The 22,069-nt window shown below is 39.0% G+C and overlaps 2 protein-coding genes across 2 annotated transcripts; both read left to right on the forward strand.

Moving 5' to 3' along the window:
• Positions 1 to 240: 240 nt before the first annotated feature.
• On the forward strand, positions 241 to 1,218 carry LOC144235002 (olfactory receptor 1L3-like). The gene has a single exon (XM_077768447.1). It carries the CDS (start codon positions 241 to 243, stop codon positions 1,216 to 1,218), a length of 978 nt encoding a protein of 325 aa, XP_077624573.1.
• Positions 1,219 to 20,448: 19,230 nt separating this feature from the next.
• Positions 20,449 to 21,452, forward strand: LOC144235003 (olfactory receptor 1L4-like). The gene has a single exon (XM_077768448.1). The coding sequence runs from the start codon at positions 20,520 to 20,522 to the stop codon at positions 21,450 to 21,452; it is 933 nt and encodes a 310-aa protein (XP_077624574.1). The 5' UTR covers positions 20,449 to 20,519.
• Positions 21,453 to 22,069: the final 617 nt, after the last annotated feature.

The raw sequence follows: 22,069 nt of genomic DNA on the forward strand, positions 1-22,069 counted from the left end.
TCCCTCTCTTTCCCCTTTAATCTACTTTCTGTAGATCTCTATCTCAAAAATCCTAAAATAACAAGTGAAAATATACTTTTGGGTCTAATTAGTCTATATTCATGAAGAAAAATATTAGAGTAAATGCTCTGTTAGAACTGCTCATTCTCGTTGCAAGAGCCAGATGGAAAGGTGCATGTCCTAGATGACATAAGAACCATTAATTGACAGCACCTTTTATCTGCAGGTGCGTTCAAGTCCATGGGAATGTCCAACCTGACAAGACTCTCTGAATTCATCCTCATAGGACTCTCCTCGCGCCCTGAGGACCAGAAGCCACTCTTTGCCCTCTTTCTTATCATGTACCTGGTCACTTTAATGGGGAATCTGCTCATCATCCTGGCTATCCGCTCTGATCCCAAGCTCCAAAACCCCATGTATTTCTTCCTGAGCATCTTGTCCTTTGCTGACATTTGCTACACAACAGTCGTAGTCCCCAAGATGTTAGTGAACCTCTTAGCAGAGACAAAGACTATCTCCTATGCTGAATGTATGACACAGATGTATTTTTTCCTGGTCTTTGGAAACATAGACAGTTATCTCCTGGCAGCAATGGCCATTGACCGCTATGTAGCCATTTGTAACCCTTTCCACTATGTCACTGTGATGAACCACAGACGTTGTGTGTTGCTACTGGCCTTCTCCGTAGCTTTCTCCTGCCTCCACTCCCTCCTACATGTCCTCCTGGTGAATCGGCTCACGTTCTGTGCATCAAATGTTATCCAACATTTTTTCTGTGATGTCAACCCTGTGCTAAAACTGGCCTGCTCTTCCACCTTTGTCAACGAAGTCATAGCCATGACAGAAGGGATGGCTTCTGTGATGGCCCCATGTATCTGCATCATCATCTCTTACCTAAGAATCCTCATTGCTGTCCTCAATATTCCCTCAGCGTCTGGAAAATGCAAAGCCTTCTCCACCTGCAGCTCCCATCTCACTGTGGTGACTCTGTTTTATGGGAGTATTAGCTATGAATATTTCCACCCTTTGTCCAGGTATACTGTCAAGGACCGAATAGCAACAATCATCTACACTGTACTGACATCGATGTTGAATCCATTTATCTACAGTTTGAGAAACAAAGACATGAAACAGAGCTTAGAGAAACTGATAAGCAGGATTAAGGCTCAAATGGATATGCTTTCTACTGTACAAGCCAACAAAATCCATGGATCCTGATTGTAAGTTGTGGGTATGGTTGTGTGTGCTCATGTACACATGCCTGCACACACTCATAGGTGCATGCATACACACACATACACACACCAGCATATGAGGCAGACTTCTTAAAAACATACTCTTTGCTCAACTGTAGTTGTACCCTGTACTTTTCCACGCTGTGGTCTCTGTTATGTCATGGTTGACAGTATCATCCATGTCTTTGTACCCTATGCTATAATGTAGATCAGCACAATATCTCTCTATTCCAGAAAATCACATTCCTTTTATTCCTTCCATATTTATATGGAACCTCCCATATTTCCTTCACTTATAAATACATCCAAATTTGGTCACTTAAATTACAAGAGAATTTTTGTACATCTATTTAGAACTTTATATATGTGTAAAAACATTTTGCATTCATAACCACTCTGTTCTATCTGAAATAGTTAGAAGATCTTTTGCAGGTTGTTGGGTAAGCGTGTGTGTGTGTGTGTGTGTGTGTGTGTGTGTGTGTGTGTGTGTGTGACCTTCTTTTGGACTATGAGCTTCCCAAGAGCAGGTCTGTGTTCTCTAATCATATCATGATATAGCTATAGTCCCTTTTAGTAATTCTCCCCACAGCTGGATATCCTGAGCTCTGGAGCCATTAGGTTCACAACAACTGACATCAATCACTTAACTGACTATTAGTAAGCCACCTCTATGCCTCTATATGTGTTTTGGTCTCCCCCCTCCTCAGGTTGCATTCATCAGCCAACACTCCCTGAAACACCTTGCCTGTGTGCTTTTCTCTCTAAAGATGCCCATATTTCCATGTCTTTTCTATTTTTTACTTTTTCAGAATTAAGGAAGATTTGTTCTATGTAATCAGAAATGTTTCCTCTGGCCACTGAAGACAAGAGTCAGAAATCAATGGATGTAAACTACTACTAAGAAGCTTTGGATTTACAAATAATCATATTAAAAAGGCTCTCAATTCAGTTGGAAAATGAATTACTAGAAAATCAGTCGATAAATTACCTTATTTTTTCATTTATTTTTAAATTTTATTTAAATCCAAGTTATTAACATATAGTGTAATAATGATTTCAGGAGGAGAATTTAGTGATTCATCGCTTATACTTAATACCCAGTGCTCATCCCAACAAGTGCCATCCTTAACGTCCATCACCCATTTAGCCCATCTCCTACTTTAAACTTAAGTAAAGAAATTGCTTTACCCTTAAGAACAGCAACATAGTGAGATTCTCTATCTTTCTATCCAGGTGTTTGCATTTTAGTGATGTCTAAACCAATCAAATTAATCTCCCATAGTATTTCAGACAAGAGATTTATAGATAATTTTAAAGTTTTAAATAATAGAATAAGGAGTCTTTATATCTCTTCGATTTTGCCTCAGTCATCCCTAACCTAGGGGAAGGCTGAGTCTGGGTGAGAACATATTCCTCAATTTCATTGCTTTAATTACATGTATGGCAAATTAGTTTAACTCCATGCCAACTCTCATCAATTGATAAGGATATTCTGTTTTGCTGTAGTGTAAAGACTTGTGCTGAACTCTGGGCTGAATACAGAAGATTGAATAAAGATTGATTACCAAAAAGTGTCTGTTTTGGCTGGGGTGCAAAAATTACTGCTACATATATAACAAGCAGATTTTCACAGTCATCATAATCCTGAAACCTCAGGCATCCAAAAATGGAACTTTATTTCTATATCTTCATTTCTATAGTATAATTTTTTGGTTTTGAGTCCTTCCTCTGACTGTATTTCAGTTCTGACTTATCTTAACCCAATTCAGTATTTTCTCAGTAAATTTTTATTTAAAATTGAGCCTCATTCATTCATTTCCCACCTCTCAAGTCTAAACTCCCATTTCTAAACTCCACCTCCCATTTCTAAACTCTCAGGACATACACAACTTGCCCCTGAGGTTTTCAAAGACACAACAAGGTTTTGTTTGTTTAGTTTTTAGATTTACTCTGTACTTTTGTCTTTGCTGGTTCAGTTGCTGACATCTGTCCCTATTCCATTCATTTGTCACCATTGGTGAGGGCTAGGGCTTGCCTATGAGACTGATGACTGGCCCACATGACTTCCTATACTGTGCAATGATGATTCAATGGTGATATCAGTGGGGGCCATCATGAGGGTGTTCCTGCCACAACCCTTTGATGTTAGTCTAGTCTTTTCTCTCTATAAACCTGGATTCTGTTTCTCTCACTCATCTATTTGAATGAGTCACTCTAACCCCTTGAAAAACCTTTAATTTTTTAATGTTTATTTATTTTTGAGAGAGAGATAGAGCATGAGCAGGGGAGGGGCAAAGAGAGAAAAGGAGACACAGAATCTGAAGCAGGCTCCAGGCTCTGAGCTGTCAGCACAGAGCCAGATGCAGGTCTCAAACTCACGAATTGCAAGATCATGACCTGAGCTGAAATCGGACGCTTCAGTGACTGACCCACCCACACTCCCCTGAAAAACCTTTAAATAATCTCCAGAAAAGTATGAAGGGCAATATCAAGTCCTCTGCTGTCTAAATAAAATGCCACCATTTTCTATTGCTCTTTTTAATTGCAAGAGCAAGAGGAGCACTACTACAGCCCTCGTATTGGGATCAGGGCACATGTCTACCCATCTACTCTACTATGAGATTCACAGACTTAAAGACCTTGCAAGAGACTCTCTAGTGTTATTTAAATGTGCTCCATTGCTTTTATTTCTCCTTCAACTCTTCCCTGGGTTATATGTGGATCCCAAGTGATGACTCTTAAAAGCTAAGAATTTGGTGTTTAACACATTAGACTTTTAGACTGAATTGTGTTTCCCCCTAATTTCATAAGTTGAGATCCTAACCCCCTCTTCTTAGAATGTGACTGATTTGGGGATAGAGCCTTTAAAGAAGTATTCAAGTTAAAATGATGTCATTATTCACGTGGTCCCCAGTCAAAGATGACTGGTGTCCTTATAGGAAGAGGAGGTTAAAACAGAGATACACACAGAGGTAAGACCTTGTGAAGACACAGATGGAAGATTTCAAGCCGGAAAGCATTTCTTCAGAAGATACCAACCCTGCCAATACCTTGGCCTCAAACTTCCAGCCTCCAGAATTATGAGAATATAAATTTCCATTGCTTAAGCCACCCAGTCTGTGGTATTTTGTTATGGCAGACCCAGAAGACTAATACAATATCTTTGATAATTTTGCTGGTGAGACCTGAAAAGTAAATGGTGCTTAATCCCCCAAATTTTAATTCACAGTATCTGCTTGCAACAAATCTTCCATTTTGGCAATGAAATCAGGTTTCAAAACCTGAATGGTTCATGAGCCATGAATCCTGAGATTCATGGATTATCTCAGGGAATATAAAACTGGAAACTGGGGCACCTGGGTGGCTCAGTCGGTTAAGTGTCCAACTCTTGATACTGGCTCATGTCATGATCTCACAGTTGTGGGACTGACCCCTGAGTTGGGCTCTACACTGAGCATTAGGCCTGCTTGGGATTCTCTCTTTCCCTCTCCCTCTGCCCTCCCCCTACTCAAAGACAGAGGAACATTGATTAAACTGAAGTCTCAAGTAGGTAAAGAATTACTGTTACCATGGGACCTTTGAATATGTGACAGCTCCTTATCCTACCTTATTTTAACACAGGTAAAGTCAAAGCTGAATATCCAGTTTCTCCCTAGTAAGATTTTACTTAACCTGACTTGAATTTAATTAAATTGCTTTTCCATTTCTTTCTAACATTAATAACTAGAAGCTGACTCTCAACTGTAAAGAACAAGTTATGGTTACCAGAGGTGGGTGGGGTCATGGGTTAAATACATGATGGACATTAAAGAGTGCACTTGTTGTGATGAGCACAGGGTGTTATATTCAAGTGTATGTTAACTAGAATTTCATTAAAATTATATACACACACATAATTTCATAAATTATAAGAAAACAAAGATAAGGACCTAAAATGCACTGCTGGGTAGACCAAAAAAAAGAAGGAACCAAGTACAACCAAGACTGAAAAATGAAGTTAAAGAAATAGTAAATCATTCTTCATACAGTTTAACTACTCAGTTGCAGGCCTACTGACCACTGGTCAACTTCTGCACTGGCACATTTATGTCATACAAAGGGAATATAAGTACTATGTATGATTATCTGCTCAGAGTTTTTCTCTCTACAGGAGATTTCAGACAAGATCATTTTGCTCAAAAGAAAAACTGTGGGTGTTTCAGGAGCCCAAAATTTTTCCCAGTATATTCCTAATGAGTTTTAAAGGAAAGAGGAGTCATGAGAAGAGATGAGGCTGGGGACTGTGAGGCTGAAGGTGCCCATGGGAATTCCCCGGTGCTGGGCTGGCCAAAGGGCACTTGGAAATAAGACTTCCACTGGGAGATAACCTGTTACGCCAGAATAGAAACTAAGGTCCAAAACCAAGGATGAAGGTTCTAATCTGTATGTTCTAAAGAATGCTCAAGGGGCGCCTGGGTGGCTTAGTCGGTTAAGCGTCCGACTTTCGCTTAGGTCATGATCTCGCGGTTCGTGGGTTCGAGCCCCGCGTCAGGCTCTGTGCTGACTGCCAGCTCAGAGCCTGGAGCCTGTTTCAGTCTGTGACTCCCTCTCTCTCTGACCCTCCCCTGCTCACGCTGTCTCTCTCTCCTAGAAATAATAAATTAAAAAAATTAAAAAAAAAAAGAATGCTCAAGCACTGGGAGTCCAGCCCCCACCCATCAGGGCTTTGGGGGAGGAGCTAGCACAAGCTCTACTACCACACACCACCACTCAAACCTCCTGTTTCCACTTTGCCATTTTTCCCTGGGCAGCATTTTCATTACCAGCCTCACAAAAGAAGCAGCTGAGTCTTAGAGGAGGACCCAAATTTTCTTGAGTTCTCTGGCCATAATGCCTTCATAATTTCCATCATCTGGTGAGCTAATATTTACTTTTTATCATATATTTTTAATAAATTTAAAGATGCCAGCTAATGTTATCATGGTAATATAAAGATAACTAGCATAATTCTGACTGATGGGAATCAATGACCTTGAAGAGCCAAAAATTAAGTCCTCCATTAAGAGAAACCTCGGGCTTCACGTAGCCCCAGTCCCAGTCCCAGGAAAAGCCTCAGATTGTTCAAGGCTAAAGCCATCCTTGGACCGCCCTCAGTTCAGCTAATCAAAAAGAAAAAAAAAAAATTCCTATGGTCTGAGTCAAGGCTGGGAACTGCAGATACAAACTAGCCAATTTCTCACCACTTGTCTGAACCCCACGTGGGCCCTTTGAACTCACCTCATAATTGGTCATTTTCAAAGGATTCTCAAGAGTCATGATTGGGTCCCACCAAAAGTAATGAACACCTCACAGATACTGAATGGTCAAAGCTGTAATTGTAATTGGTGCTTATGTGATGATGCTACATGCACTGTAACACCCCCATCCCTTACTCCTTAAAAACTGTTCGCTATTGTTCTTCGCTTCATCTTGCTTCACCGGTAGGCTGGTGAGCCCCTGCTCGAGCTTGTAATAAAGACCCTTTGTATTTACATCGGTGCTGGCTCCTTGGAGGTCTCTGGGACTTGCGATTCGGGCACAGTAACCTCATTTTATTTATTTATTTATTATTTATTTATTTATTTATTTATTTTAATGACTTCATTTTAAAGATGAGGAAACTGAAGTTTGAAGAGGTAAAATGACTTGCCCAAAGTTACCAGGAGGTAAGAATAAAAAGAATTCAAACTCAGAGTTGACTAAATCTACATTCCAAGTGCCTACCCAAACAGCATGGGGAGAAATGGGGAGCTGTCTGTGACCACACCTTAACTTGTTTATCACCACGAACATCCATGACCTTTCCCCAGAATCCCTGCTTGGCTTCTATTCAAGAAGAGTTATGAACCAGATGACTAATGTTCTGATCAGGACATCAACATTTTTGTTCTCAATGTAAAGCTTATTTCTTTGACTACACAATGAAATGGGTGTGCATGGATAGTCTGTTTCTCTGACAGTGGGACAGTGTTAGGTTAAGTTGTGGCCATGGTTACATTGATAATGACTTGATGTATGCTGAGAGGCTCCAGGCTTAATTCCCAAGCAACCATTCACAAGGAGAAGACAAACTTTTACCCCAGAGCTCTATTTAATTAGGCTGTAAGAAGCTACCCTTAGTGGTTAATTAGTACCAAAGTAAAGGATCCTGGAGGTTCACTGGTAAACTCTCCCCAGAGCCTTGTTAAGAAAGTTGTGAGTGAATTTCGTCCCTCTAAGGGAACTTTTGCCATGACAGTGGCTAGAAACTTTTCTGGCATAATGTCACTAGTTGAGTTCTCCTGCTTTACCCTGGGATCCTCTTAAAGGGCCACATTCTGCTTTGATTCCAGAAAGGGAATTGAGGATGCCATAACTCTAAAGCTTTGCCTTCTCCCATTTAAGCTCAATCCTTCAAGGGCAGCTTTGGAGGGAGCTACTGAGCGAGTAACGGGTTTTAGAGGGAGACAATGTTTAAACCAGTTCTAGCCAGGACCTTTTCTCTTATATGCTTTGAAGAACATTATCCCTGAGGCATATAAATCAATTCCCCCATTCCTTTTAGTCTTAAAAACCTTAGCAATAGTGTCTACTTTATCTGAAGCAGTGGTTCTCAGCCTCTTCTGCACAAGTAGCATCACCTGGGGAGCTTTTAAAAAGATCCTGATGCTCAGGACAACACTTCAGACCAATTAAATCTAAATCCCTGAGATGTAACCCAGGTATCAGTTTGAAAGCTCCCATATGATTCCAATAAACAACCAAGCTTGTGAACCACTGATCTTTTTTTTTTATTATTTATTTATCTTTTTTAGTGTGTATTCAGTTTTGAGAGACAGAGTGCAAGTGGGGGAGGGGCAGAGAAAGAGGGAGACAGAATCCAAAGCAGGCTCCAGGCTTTGAGCTGTCAGCCCAGAGCCTGACACGGGGTTTGAACCCACAGCTGTGAGATCATGACCTGAGCCAAAGTCAGCCGCTTCACTGACTGAGCCACCCAGGCACCCCACCCATGATCTCTTTAAGAGACCTCAGTTGACTTGTGAAATTTGGTAGAGACACTGTTGTGAGTTTGAGGTTTGGCAAATTAATGACCTCCTTCCCCTGTCTCCTAGATATGTTTTTATCTATCATAAAGTATTTAAGGGTTTTACATTTCAATATTTGATGGAAAGAAGGCAGTGTTAAAATATTCTAATTCTATTTTTTTCACTTTCCATATTTCTTTACATTCTTTATTTTCTGAGGATACAGGTAACACATGAATAAAATCTAGTTGTGAAATTCAAGCAGAAGCTATCATGTACAAATTGAAAATCTCTCCTGAATTTCACCCACAATCTTGTTACATAGAGAACAATATGTTCACACATGCAAATATAAAGATTAAGAGCACTGTTGTGACAAGCACTGGCTGTTGTATGGAAGTGTTGAATCACTATTGTACACTTGAAACTAGTACATTAACTAACTAGAATTTAGCTAAATTAGCTAACAGGATTTTTTTTTAAAAAGCTTTAAAAAAATTTAAGACTCTTTGATGAGCACTGGTGTTATATGGAAACCAACTTGACAATAAACTATTTAAAATGACAAAAATTTAAGACTCTTTAAATAGAAATAATATATTAAAAGCATTGAAATCCCACTGCATGAATATATTACCTTTGAACTTGACCTTTCATCTAACAAGATGTCTTGAGGGTGGTTTCAAGTCACTACTCTCTATGATATACTATTGTTTTTAACTTGTTCATATTATTTTAAAAATAGTTTATAATATGAAGCAACCATAATTTATTTAACCATTCCTGTATTCCTGAACATTTAAAAAATTTCCATTTTCTCTTGTATCAATACAAACAATGCTTCTATGAACACCTCGTACACATTGTTCAAATGCCTTATATAAATAAAAGTGGAATTTGAGAGATATTGTCAAGTTGTTCTCCAAAATGGCTGTGTGCATTTCTCTGCCAGTCTGTAGTAGATGAAGTACCTTTCTCCTCACACATTCAAGACCACAGAGTATCAACATCTTCTCTGTTTACTAATATACTCATCAAAATAAAAATACTTTATTGTCTTTTATATGTTTGTTGGTCCTTTCTATCTCTTTCAGTGTGAATTATCTATTTATTATCTTTTCTCATTTTCCTATTGAAATATTAGCCAGAATGAACTTTTATTTTTATTTTTTTTAATTTTATTTTAGATAGAGAGGACACAAGTGGGGAAGGGAGGGAGGGAGGGGGGGAGGTAGAGAGAGAGAGAGAGAGAGAGAGAGAGAGAGAGAGAGAATCCCAAGCAGGCTGTATGCTCAGCATGAAGCCCAATGCTGAGCTCAATCCTACAAACCATAAGAGCATGACCTGAGCCGAAACCAAGATCTGACACTCAACCAAATGAGCAACCCAGGCGCCCCAGCCAGAGTGGATTTATATGCTGCAACATCAAGTTAATCCTCAAATCCCAATAGTTTCACACACCAAAATTTTATTTCTTGCTCACATGGTATGTCCATTGAAGGGCACCATGGCTGTTCTATTGGTAGTGATTCAGAGAAAACCACACTGATAGAGGTCCACCATAGCTTATCAAAAACCGATGGCCTCCTTATCAGGAAAAGATAGAACGGAGAACTTCATGTGGTTTTCTGTTGCCTTAATACAGAAATAACACACATCACTTGAACTCATATTTCTTTGGACAGAAATCCCCATGTGTTCACAACAAACTGCAAGCGGTAGGAAATGTAAGTTTTCCTATGGAATATATGGTATACATCACTGTTCCTGTCACTGGAATATTTGTCATTTTCTTATTGATTTCTTACCTTTCTATTACATGAATACTAATTTTGTCTGATACATGTATATACATCATCGGTATTTTCTCCAAATCCTTTGACTCTCTTTTAACTTTTGTTCATGATATCAATGGCCACACACACATTTTCACTTTTATGTAGTCAAATCTGCCCATCTTTTCCTTTACAGCTTCAAGGTTCATATTTTGCTGAGCAAGTGTTATTCCATCCACAAGATTATAAAAATATTCTATATTTCCTTGATTATAAAAGTATTCTATTTTTACCTTTTATATCTTCAAATTCTTCCAGAACTTATTTTCATAGGTGGTATAATATTGAGATCTATATTTATTAAATTTATCTTGTACTTGAATATACAATTGTCCCACAATTTTCTTTCCTGCCCCATCCAAAAAGGCTAAATACCTTTTTATTTTGGTCTATTTCTGGATTCTACTCTGCTCCATTGGCAGGGAATACAAGATTTTATATTCCTATATAAATTCTATGCTGTTTTAACTAGCAAAGTTTTGTTGTGTGTTCTTCTGACTGGGAAGACAAACCCAACATCACTGTTTTGCTTTGTTTTCAAAATTATATTGTTACTTTTGCACATTTTCTCTCGTCAACAAGTTTTAGAGTAGACTTGACATATTTTATAAAGAACCCTCTTAGAATTTTATGAGTCTATTGAATATATGTATTCATTTGGGGAAATTGACATTTTTACTATAGTATCTTCCCATTCAGAAATACGGATTATGTCACCAATTGGTCACCCTCTATTACCTACTACTTATGATTCTTTGCTGTCAGTTTTCTTTGGGGAGAGATCATTCCTAGTGAGGTAAATAAATAAATAAAAATACTTCTTCACTGTTCTGGAGGAGCTCCTGAGCCAGGATATTATAATTACAGAGCATCAGATTGAGATAGCATGTATTTTGTTATAACTGTAAATGACTGTCTTCATTGGATGGTGGTGTCTCAGGAGAGATTAATGATATTAGTTCCTCATAGGGTTGCTAAGTCTGGCAACCCTACAGTCCTCTGGTCTTCCAGAAGTACGTTGTTAGACTTGAACTTGGGAATATGAGAACATGGAAAAGGGGACTTTCCTCTGGGAGAGATAAATACACCATAAGATTATGCTGCCAGGATAAGGAAAGAAAAGAGCAGAAGGGGAATACCCTTAAAAAGAGTGCACAACCAATGCATCTAGGGACAGTGAGATTGGCTAAATACTTTTATAGCTTTCTCTACCATTTTCTCTTTGCGTTGCCTTCCAGTCTTCGTAGAGTCTGTTACTACACAGCCTTAAGCATTGTATATCTTGAGAGATACTGGGAGAGGATCTCAATCACACCTTGCAGTGAAACAAATCAGAACAAACAGCAGCAGGAGAAAGACAAGCTCACAGGAGGGCCAGCAAGAACATTATGTCTTGAGCATGGGGGCACGCCCAAGGAAGCTGACTTCTTTCTTTTTTAAAGTTTTTATTTTAATTCCAGTCAGTTAACATACAGTGTTATATTGGTTTCAGGTGTACCTGAATATAGTAATTCAACCCTTCCATACATCACCCTGTGAGAGATGACTTTTCAAGGGAGAAGCAACTCTCCTGAAGAACAAAGAACTTGTAAACATTCAGTTCATATATGTTCTATCACTAAGATTCATGCAAAGCTCCCATTCCCTGCCATATATAACAATGCTGCTCTCCTCTCTCTTAAAAAATGAGTAAAAGTGGGGCACCCGGGTGGCTCAGTCGATTAAGCATCCGACTTCGGCTCAGGTCATGATCTCACAGTTCATGGGTTCAAGCCCCATGTTGGGCTCTGTGCTGACAGCTAGTTCAGAGCCTAGAACCTGTTTCAGATTCTGTATCTCCCTCTCTCTCTGACCCTCCCCTGCTCATGCTGTCTCTTTCAGAAATAAATAAAACATAAAAGAAAAATGTTTTAAATGAGTAAAAGTGGTATCACTCTGTGTTAATTCTGTATAATTATATATCATGAACCACTTAGAAAACGTGGGCTGTTGCCAAGGAAAGCCTTTGAAGGATGTAGACCAGAGAAGTAACCAAATCATACACAAACCACTCTGGTTACCAGGCGGGGTTGTGAGGGAAAGCTTCCATTGCCCGTCTGCCCATCTCTCCACCCTCGTCCACCCAGCCCTGTGCTCCCTGAGGGGAGCTGTATCAGATCTGGGGCCGAGATATGTATCAAAAGATTCCTTTTCAAAAGAACTCAACAATAAGAAAATAAATAACCCGAATAAAATAGTCCAAAGACATACAGATGGAAAATAAGCATAGGAAACAATTCTCAGCATCACATGCCATCAGAGAAATGCAAAATAAAACCACAGTATGATACCACAACACATCTATTAGAATGGCCAAAGTCCAAAACACTGACAACGCCAAATGCGGACAGAAATGTGGAGCAACAAGAATTCTCAACCATTATTGGTAGGAGCACAAAAGGTACAGACGATCTGGTAGTTTCTTACAGAACTAAACATACTCTTACCATATGATCCAGCAATCACACTCCTTGGTATTAACCTAAAGGAGCTGAAAATTTATATCCATACAAAACCCTACATATGGATGTTTAGAGTATCTTTATTCATAACTGCCAAATTTGAAACTACCAAGTATGTTGCTACTGTCCTTCAGTAGATGAGTGGATAAAAAAAACAGTGGTACATCCAAACGGTGAAATATTATTCAGTCCAAAAAAGAAATGAGCTCTCGGGTCTGAAAAACACATGAAAGAAACTTAAACACATATTACTAAATGAAAGAAGCCAATCTGAAAAGGCTATAAGCTATGTGATTCCATTATATGATATTCTGAAAAAGGTAAAACTATGGAGACAGTAAGATCAGTGTTTGCAGGACTCTGGGGGAGAGAGGAATGAATAGGTAAAACACTAAGGATTTTAGGGCCAGTGAAACTATTCTCTATGATACTATTATAGTGTCAATATACATTGTCAGAACCCATAGAATATACAACAGCAAGAGTGAACCCGAATGTAAACTGTGGATGAGCGATGATAATGTGTCACTGTAGTTCAACTATGACAGCTGTACCACTCTGCAGGTGATGTTGATATTTGGAGGGGGTTGGGGGATCTGTGCATGCACGGCAGCCTCAGGTATGTGGTAACCCTTTGTACCAAGTGATCAATTTTACTGCAAACATGTAACTGCTCTTAAAAAATTAAGACTATCAAAGGGAAAAAATAGGAAAAACCCCCAGAAAATACCTATCTAAAGGAGAGATTGCTATGCATTTATAGATGAGGACACGTGGTTTAGTGATGCTAAATAACTTGCCCAATTCACCAGTTCGGTAATTAGTGAAACTGATGTTCAAAAACAAGAGACCTGGCTTAAGAAGATGAAGCAATAAAATGTTAAAGAAAGGGAACAAAAAAATCTCTCTCTCATGCACATGCACGCATGAACGTGCGCGCGCGTGCACACACACACACACACACACACACACACACTGAGGCTGAGTGAGGCTAAGTATTGCAAAAGCTCACACAGGTTGTAAAAGGCAGAGCGAGCATCTGAATCTATTCCATCTGGCTCCATAGCCTGTATCTTAATCCCTTTCCCATAATACTACATCTGCACCTAGATACAGTCATGAGGTCATCATGTCAGAGACCATCACCTTTCCTTCCAAGCAGGGGCACATAAGCCTACACACAGACTTGCACAGGAGCACATGTATGTACAGAGAGCATGCATGTGTGCATGAACTCATGTGTTCATGTATGTACTTCACATAAATGTACATGAAATAGCTCCAACCCTGTTTCTGCATGGCCCTAATTCCCTTCCTGGGTACATGAGGCTACACCTCCAGAGGCCAGGTTCCCCAAGGCTCCTGAGCACAGAGCTCAGTGAGGACATCAGTAATGTGCTCCTCTCCTGGGAAACTCACAGAGCCAACCCCGCAGGGCTACCCCCACAGGGCACTGACATGCATGGAGTACAGGCCCCTGGGTCTCCCTTTCTATTACCAATGCCTGCTGTGGGTAGAGAGAACAGACAGCACATTCATGAAATTAGATCTGCACTTGCCCTCGCCTCCTTCCTCACAGATTCAGAGCCTGATCTTAACCCTCTGGAAGACCCCCTAGACTGATCAGGACCCTGAATCTCCTCTGTCAAGCCCACAGGTAGGCAGGCTGAGGGGTCCTTGGGAACAGAAACTGGGGGTCAACATCTTCATATGATCTTCCTCCCTTTTCCTAATCCCATCCTCTCTCCTCCATCTCACAGACAGGAGACAAGTGAATGAGAAAGCGAGGATACTGCAGGGCGTAAGACCACACATTCTGAAGCTGGACTCCACACCCTCTAGCTGTGTGGACTTAGCTAAGGCACTTCAAGTACTTCTACTCACTTTCATTATCTGTAAAATGGGGGTATTGTAAAGACTAAATGACTTAATGTATGTAAAATTCCTAGAGCAGTGTCTGGCACACCTGAGCACTGTATCACTGCTAGCTACTAATATGATCTTGACTGAAAGTATCCATGGGAAGGGGCTGCAATGAAGTAGGTGTCCCTGGTAGTAGACATTGGGGTGAGGCACTGCCAGCCCAGCAGAGGGACACAGGACACTGGGTTTCAGCTAAAGTCCCATTTGAAGCACTTCTGGTTTATCAGATGAATACCAAATATGTTGAGACAGATGGAAGGCATTATTCACAAAGAAGAATCCAGTGGGTACATTTCAAATGTCCACTTACCTTGGAATCTACAATTTAACAGCTGGGAATGGCTGGGTAAAGCTTCAGTCTAATATAGGAGTAAACACTAGGCATAAAGGAAAGATTTCGGAGAGCTGAAGAGAGAAGGACCATGCCTGGAAAGGGCCCTGTGGGATCCCTAAGCAGGACATAATCTGTTCAAGACATTATAATACAAAGTTAAATATGGAAGGAATTCCTCACTCCATCTCTACAATCTCACTTCAGAAGGCAACTACACACACATAAACACACACAACACAACAAACACAAATATAAAGGAGATTTATTTCTTTATGGAAAATGGGATTATTCTATACGCATTGTTCTGCAACTTGCTTTCATCACTTAATAAAATATCATGGACAGCAATATAACCTTGATAACATACCTTAGTAAGGAATAGCTTCTGCTCTACCATCAGACTGCCTGAATGAAAATCCCAGCTCAGCCACATGCAAACTGTGGGATCTGGTAAGTTATTTTGCTAAATTCTATTTTTTTTTTAAATTTAAATTTGAGTTAATTAGCATACAGTGCAATATTGGTTTCAGGAGTAGAATTCAGTAATTTATCACTTACATTGAACACCTAACGCTTACAAGTGCCCTCCTTAATACCCATCACCCATCTAGCCCAATTGAAAATAAGAATAATAATGGGTGTCTACCCAGGATTTGGGGGAAATAAAATCATAAAAGACATGAAAAGCATTTATCTCAGGGTGGAATCGACGGAGTACTAATGAATTGGCTAATATTAGCCATCTCACTTCTTTAGAAACTATGTGCTATTGAGGAATGGGAATGCACTGTTAATTGTTTTATTTTTTTTTCTTTCATAGTTTATTGTCAAGTTGGTTTCCATATAACACCTAGTGCTCATCCCAACAAGTGCCCTCCTCCATGCCCAATTTGTGGATATTTAGGTTGTTTCCTCTGTTTTTTCTTTGTTGTTTATTTGTTCATATATTTTTTTATCTGGTGTTATAACCAGTGCTACAAAAATGTGCGTATGTATCTTCATGCTACACATATATAACTATTTTTAAAGGATAGATTTTTATGAGTAGAATTGCTGGACAAAGAGATGTAGATTTTTGATTCTGATACAGACTAACAAAAAGTCTATACTGACTATCCTCTCATTACCAGTGTGCATGAGGTCTTTTTCCCTTTAAACATTGCCAAAGAAATTTATTGACAATCCAATGAGTGAAAATTGTGTTTCAGTCTAATTTACATTTTCTGAGTACCAGTTAGGTTGGTATGTTTTCTTCAATGAAAGTGTTGTAGATATTTTCTTTGACCCAATAGTTAATATTTTAGGTTTACTTATGATCTCTTTTCATGTAATTTTCACATTTTTGAGTACAGTGATTTGTCATTCTTGCCTCTACATGTTTCTTTATTTGGAATGGAATCCACATCTTGAAACCATATAAATATGCTCTTTATTTTTGGATAATACTTTATGATCTGGGTTTTTTACTTCTAGTTTGTTCATTCATAGGGATTTTTTTTTACTATGTGGATTAGATAGAAATCTAGCCTTATTTTTTTTACAAAAGATTTAGCATGTCTGTAGATTAATGTCTATATGTATAAATATAGGCATACATAATTCTTTATGTTAGTTCTTTATGTTGGCTCACTGAATGGTTTTCTTTCTGTGTACCATTATCCTATTATTTTTCATTATTACATACCTTGATTTTTTTATGTTAAAAACTCTGTTATTATTTTAATTTTTTCAAAATTATCTTGTCTTTTCTATGCCATTTATTCCTCTAGGTAAATTTTAGAATGATCTTCTCCAGTCCTATTAAAAATGCCCGTAGACACGGAGGGAGGCACTTGTGGGGATGAGCACTGGGTGTTATATGGAAACCAACCTGACAATAAACTATTTGTAAAAAAAAAAAAAAAAAAAAAAATGACAATAGAGTGTTAATATAAGTGCACTAAATGTTATTAATTCTAGAAGAATGGATTATTTTTCCAGCTTTATTGATTTATAATTGACATATAACATTGTGTAAGTTTAAGATGTACAACATGATTGGTGCCTGGGTGGCTCAGTCATTTGAACGTCTGACTCTTGGTTTCGGCTCATTTCATGATCTTACAGTTCATGGGTTCAAGCCCCACATCTGGCTATGTGCTAGCAGCAAGGAGACTCCTTGGGATTTCTCTCTCCTACTCTCTCTGCCCCTCCATGGCTTGCATGTGTGTTCTTTCTCTCTCTCAAAATAAACATTAAAAATTTAAAAAAAAAGATGTACAGCATGATGATTTGATATACTTACATGTGGTGCAGTGATTCCCACACTATGGTTAGTTATTATCTCTATCACCTCACATAATGATCATTTCTGGTTCTTTTATGAGAACATTTAAGAACTACTCTCATAAATTGAATGATGAGAAGGAGGGGCTGGGAGATGGGGAAATTGGGGAAATGTTGTTTAAGAGTACAAACTTGCAACCAGTAACTGAATAAATCCTGGAGATTAAAAAAAAATTTTAATGTTTATGTATTTATTTATTTATTTATTTTAGTTTATCCATTCTGAGAGAGAGACAGAGAGAGTGAGCAGAGGAGGACCAGAGAGAGAAGGAGAGAGAGAATACCACGCAGGCTCCACCCTGTCAGCACAGAGCCCAACACAGGGTTTGAACTCAAAAACTGCGAGTTTATGACCTGAGCCGAAACCAAGAGTCAGATGCTTAACTGACTGGGCCACCCAGGTGTCCCAATGTTTGTTTATTTTTGAGAAAGAGACCAAGCGCAAGTGGGGGAGGGGCACAGAGAGAGGGAGACACAGAATCCAAAGCAGGCTCTAGGCTCTGAGCTGTCAGCATAGACCCTGACTTGTGGGGTGAGGGGGGAGGGCTCAAACCCACAAACTGTGATCATGACTTGAGCCCAAGTTGGATGTTCACCCCACTGAGCCACCCAGGCATGTGCCCCATTCCTGGAGATTTAATAAGCAGTATAGACAACAATACTGAATTATATATAAACTTCACAGTTTCTGAGAGAGATAGATCTTAATTATTCCCATCACAAAAAATAAATGATAATTATCTGGTGTGACAGAGGTGTTAGCTAATGTTATGCTGGTAATCATATTTTGCAATACTTAAATACATCAAATCAACACATTTTACAACTTAAGTTTACATGATGTTATGTGTCAACTACATCTCAATAAAAATAAATAATACATACCTACTTTCTTAGCAAATATAATACAATATTGCTAACTTTTGTCACTACACTTTACATTAGATTTCCAGAATTTATTCACCTTACAAGTGGAAGTTTTGTTCAACATGTCCCCATGTCTTCCATCTCCTAGCTCCTGGTAACCACAATTCTACTCTCAGTTTCTATGAATTTATCTTTTTTAGATTCAGCAATAAAAAAAGAAGGGAATCCTGCCATTTGTAATAACATGGCTAAAACTTGTGGGTATTATGCTAGATAGAAAGACTATGATATCACTTATATGTGTAATCTCAGAACTGACATTTTTAAATACTGAAGCTTTTCCTTTTTAGAAGTATAGTATCTCCATTTATTTAGACATCTTTCTGAGTTCTGTTATACTTTATTCAGATAGATCTTTCTCATTTCTTTTTACTTGTTTCTATCAGATTTATTCCCAAGTGTATATTTTTTAGACTTTATATTTTTCTTTCTTTCTTTCCTTCTTTCTTTCTTGCTTGCTTGCTTGCTCTCTTGCTTTCTCCTTTTTGGGGGGGAAGAAACAATGGCTTATTTTATTTTTTTATTTAGTGACTCATAACTTACATATAACACTCAATCCTTATCGTAACTAGTGCCCTCCTTAATACCCTCCTTCTACCCACTTCCCTCCAGCAACCCTCAGTTTCTTCTCTATCGTTAAGAGTCCTTATCATTTGTTTCCCCCTCTCTTTCTTTCTTTCCCATATGTTCACCTGGTTTGTTTCTTAAATTCTACACGTGGGTGAAATCATCTGGTATTTATCTATCTCTGACTGACTTATTTCCCTTAGCATAATACACTCTAGCACCATGGATGTCATTGCAAATGGCAAGATTTCATTCTTTTTATGATGGCTGAGTAACATCCCAACAATTTTTTTAATAAAGTTACCAAGCTGCTGAATCTTAATGCCTCAACAAATGTTATGTCTTATTATTTTCATTGAACAGTAAGATCTTCTACTTTGATTATTCCTGGTAAACAGAAGTTTTCTTACTCCAGCTGTTTCCATTTGCCAAACAGTCGTGACAGACAGTTTAACATGGTGGCTACTGTTTTCAGGGAATTCTATCTGATGAATCCTCACCTCCATCACAACAGCTGCCGGCAACCTTTCATCAAAGGTTCATCCATCAGGACTTCTCTATCGTGGTTGGCCAAGTAGTCCTGCTTTGGCTGCCAGGGCATCAATCAGCTAAATATGAGATTCCTGATATCCCATGGATATTCTTTGTGTCATTTTAAATACTTTTGAAAGCAATGTTCTAAGCAGGTGGTCTCTTCAGGTTTTATTTCTCTTGTTGTGAGGTCTTTAACACAGTCCAAAAAAGCAGGTTTCTGGAAATTTATTATACGCTCCAAGAAATTCCTTATTTTCTCTGATCAAAATCTGGTATTTATGCATCCATATTCTTGTGGTATGTTTATCAGTCACCTTTTCTGATGCATGAATTTCCTTTTTGTTCTGGAAAGTTAGATCTCCAACCTTCACTTGAATGTCTCCAATGAGGCCTGATTTCTTACTGAAGCACAAGCTCTCAGATCCTATGCCTGTACAAGGCTGGAGAGGGGGGAATACATTACCAGTCAAGCGTAGGGGTAGAGGGTCTGGGTCAGGCCAGGAACTGCAGGTTCTGGATGGTTAGACTTTCTTGCCATTGCCAATTGAACCTGCATTATATTTTTCTACTACAGGATAATATTAATACTTGTATTTGTAAATTGTATCTGGCCACTGTGATAAATCTTCATGTGTTTAAAAATTCTACTATGAATCCCTAGGAGCTTTCTAGAGTGCCAGTCAAGTCGGTTAAAAATAATTACAAGTTCATATTTTTAATATTTATGTCTATTTCATTAATTTTGCTTTTACACTGGATTACACTGCCATCTGAAATTTTTGGCTTCACAGTGGTAGCAGAGGCCATCTTGTTTTGTCTTTCCCATAATTGATGGGAATGAGACTCTAACATTCAAAGTTTTCTATTGTGGTAATATTTAAATGTTTAGAATAAGGGCTTCATAGTTTTTTAGTCAGAATAATTAATATATATAAAGCCATCCCCTAGGCAAAAAGGAAAAAAATCTAAAGTTGTTTCTTGACCAACCCAAGAAGAATCTTTGAAAGAGAATTGAGAAAACTCAGAAAAAATTGGCTGACAGAATTTCAAACAAACAAACAAAGAAAGAAAATTCTAAAAACACAAAGGAAACTTTAGTTTCTCATTTAGGAAGCAGCTTTAAATTTTCTTATTTTTCTCCTATTGGATTTTACTCCTTTTTTCTGGAAGGTCTTCAAGTACATACTCTTTACAATCAAAACAAATACCAGTAAGCTTTCTTATATGCTAGAGATTAAGGAAGAAGCTGACTTAATGAAACTGCCCTTCACATATCTCCAACTGCTTCTCCACACCCTGTCCAGGAAGGCACAGACATGGACACCAGGAACTACAGCAGTGACTCAGGCTTTATCCTCCTGGGCATCTCTTCCAACCCTCAGCTACAGAAACCACTCTTTGCCATCTTCCTCATCATGTACCTGGTCACCGTGGTGGGCAATGTACTCATCATCCTGGCCATCCACTCAGACTCCCAACTCCATACACCCATGTACTTTTTCCTCAGCAACCTCTCATTCACGGATATCTGCTTCACAACTGTCATTGTGCCCAAGATGCTGGTGAATTTACTGTCAGAGACAAAGACTATCTCCTTCGTGGGATGCCTGGTCCAGATGTACTTCTTCATGGCCTTTGCGAACACTGACAGCTACCTGCTGGCCTCTATGGCCATAGACCGGCTGGTAGCCATCTGCAACCCCTTCCATTATGATAGGGTTATGAACCCACGGCGCCGCCTCCTCATGCTGGTGGGTTCTTGCACCATCTCCCACCTGCACTCCCTGCTCCGTGTGCTACTCATGTCCCGCCTGTCCTTCTGTGCCTCCCATGTCATTAAGCACTTTTTTTGTGACACCCAGCCTGTGCTAAAGCTATCCTGCTCTGACACATCCTCCAGTCAGATTGTGGTCATGACTGAGACCCTGGCTGTCATCGCGACCCCCTTCCTGTGCATTCTCTTCTCCTACCTGCGAATCATCATCACTGTGCTCAGAATTCCTTCTGCAGCTGGGAAGTGGAAGGCCTTTTCTACCTGTAGCTCCCACCTCACTGTAGTGGCCTTGTTCTATGGGAGTGTCATCTATGTCTATTTTAGGCCCCTGTCCATGTATTCAGTGGTGAAGGACCGGGTAGCCACTGTCATGTACACAGTAGTAACACCCATGCTGAACCCCTTCATCTATAGCCTGAGGAACAAAGATATGAAGAGGGGTTTGAGGAAATTAAGGGACGGAATACACTTATAAAATGAAAAATTAGATGTAACCTCTTAATTGGGAGATGACCCAAGAAATGATCACATCTTCTTTCTTTACTATCCATTGTTCTCATGACACACACAAAGGTCATAGAAGGCAGTGTTGAAAAGCAATATGACCCCTGGCTTTAAACCTAGAACACTTAGTTTCTATCAATAACCTTGACCAAATACATGTGCAATCCCAGGACAAGTGCTGCTAGGAATCCACATTTCAGGAAAACAATTTCTGCCACCTATATAAATAATGCTATCTTGAATTGCAATAAAGCATCTCCAAATCCGTCCTCTACAGGGTTTACTTTGGCTAGTATTCAATAAATTACAAAGTCCTATTCATTTTGAGAATAAGAAGTTACATGAATTTGGTAGGGAATTGGCAAAAACTTCTTGGAATAATGACCTAATATCACCCTTAAAATGGATTGGTTTTGACAAAGCAAAGTTCAATAGAGCAGGAAATGGACAGAGACTTTCAAATAGTGGAAACCGTACAAAGAGGAAGATGCAATAAACACTGGAATGTGTTTGAGGCACAACAGAAACTCCAATGAGGCTTGTTCAATTTGAGAACACAGGGAATAAGGCTGGAAAGATAGAAGAATC

This window comes from Crocuta crocuta, unplaced genomic scaffold (genome assembly GCF_008692635.1).
Source record: "Crocuta crocuta isolate KB4526 unplaced genomic scaffold, BGI_CrCroc_1.0 scaffold35, whole genome shotgun sequence".
Lineage (NCBI taxonomy): Eukaryota > Metazoa > Chordata > Mammalia > Carnivora > Hyaenidae > Crocuta > Crocuta crocuta.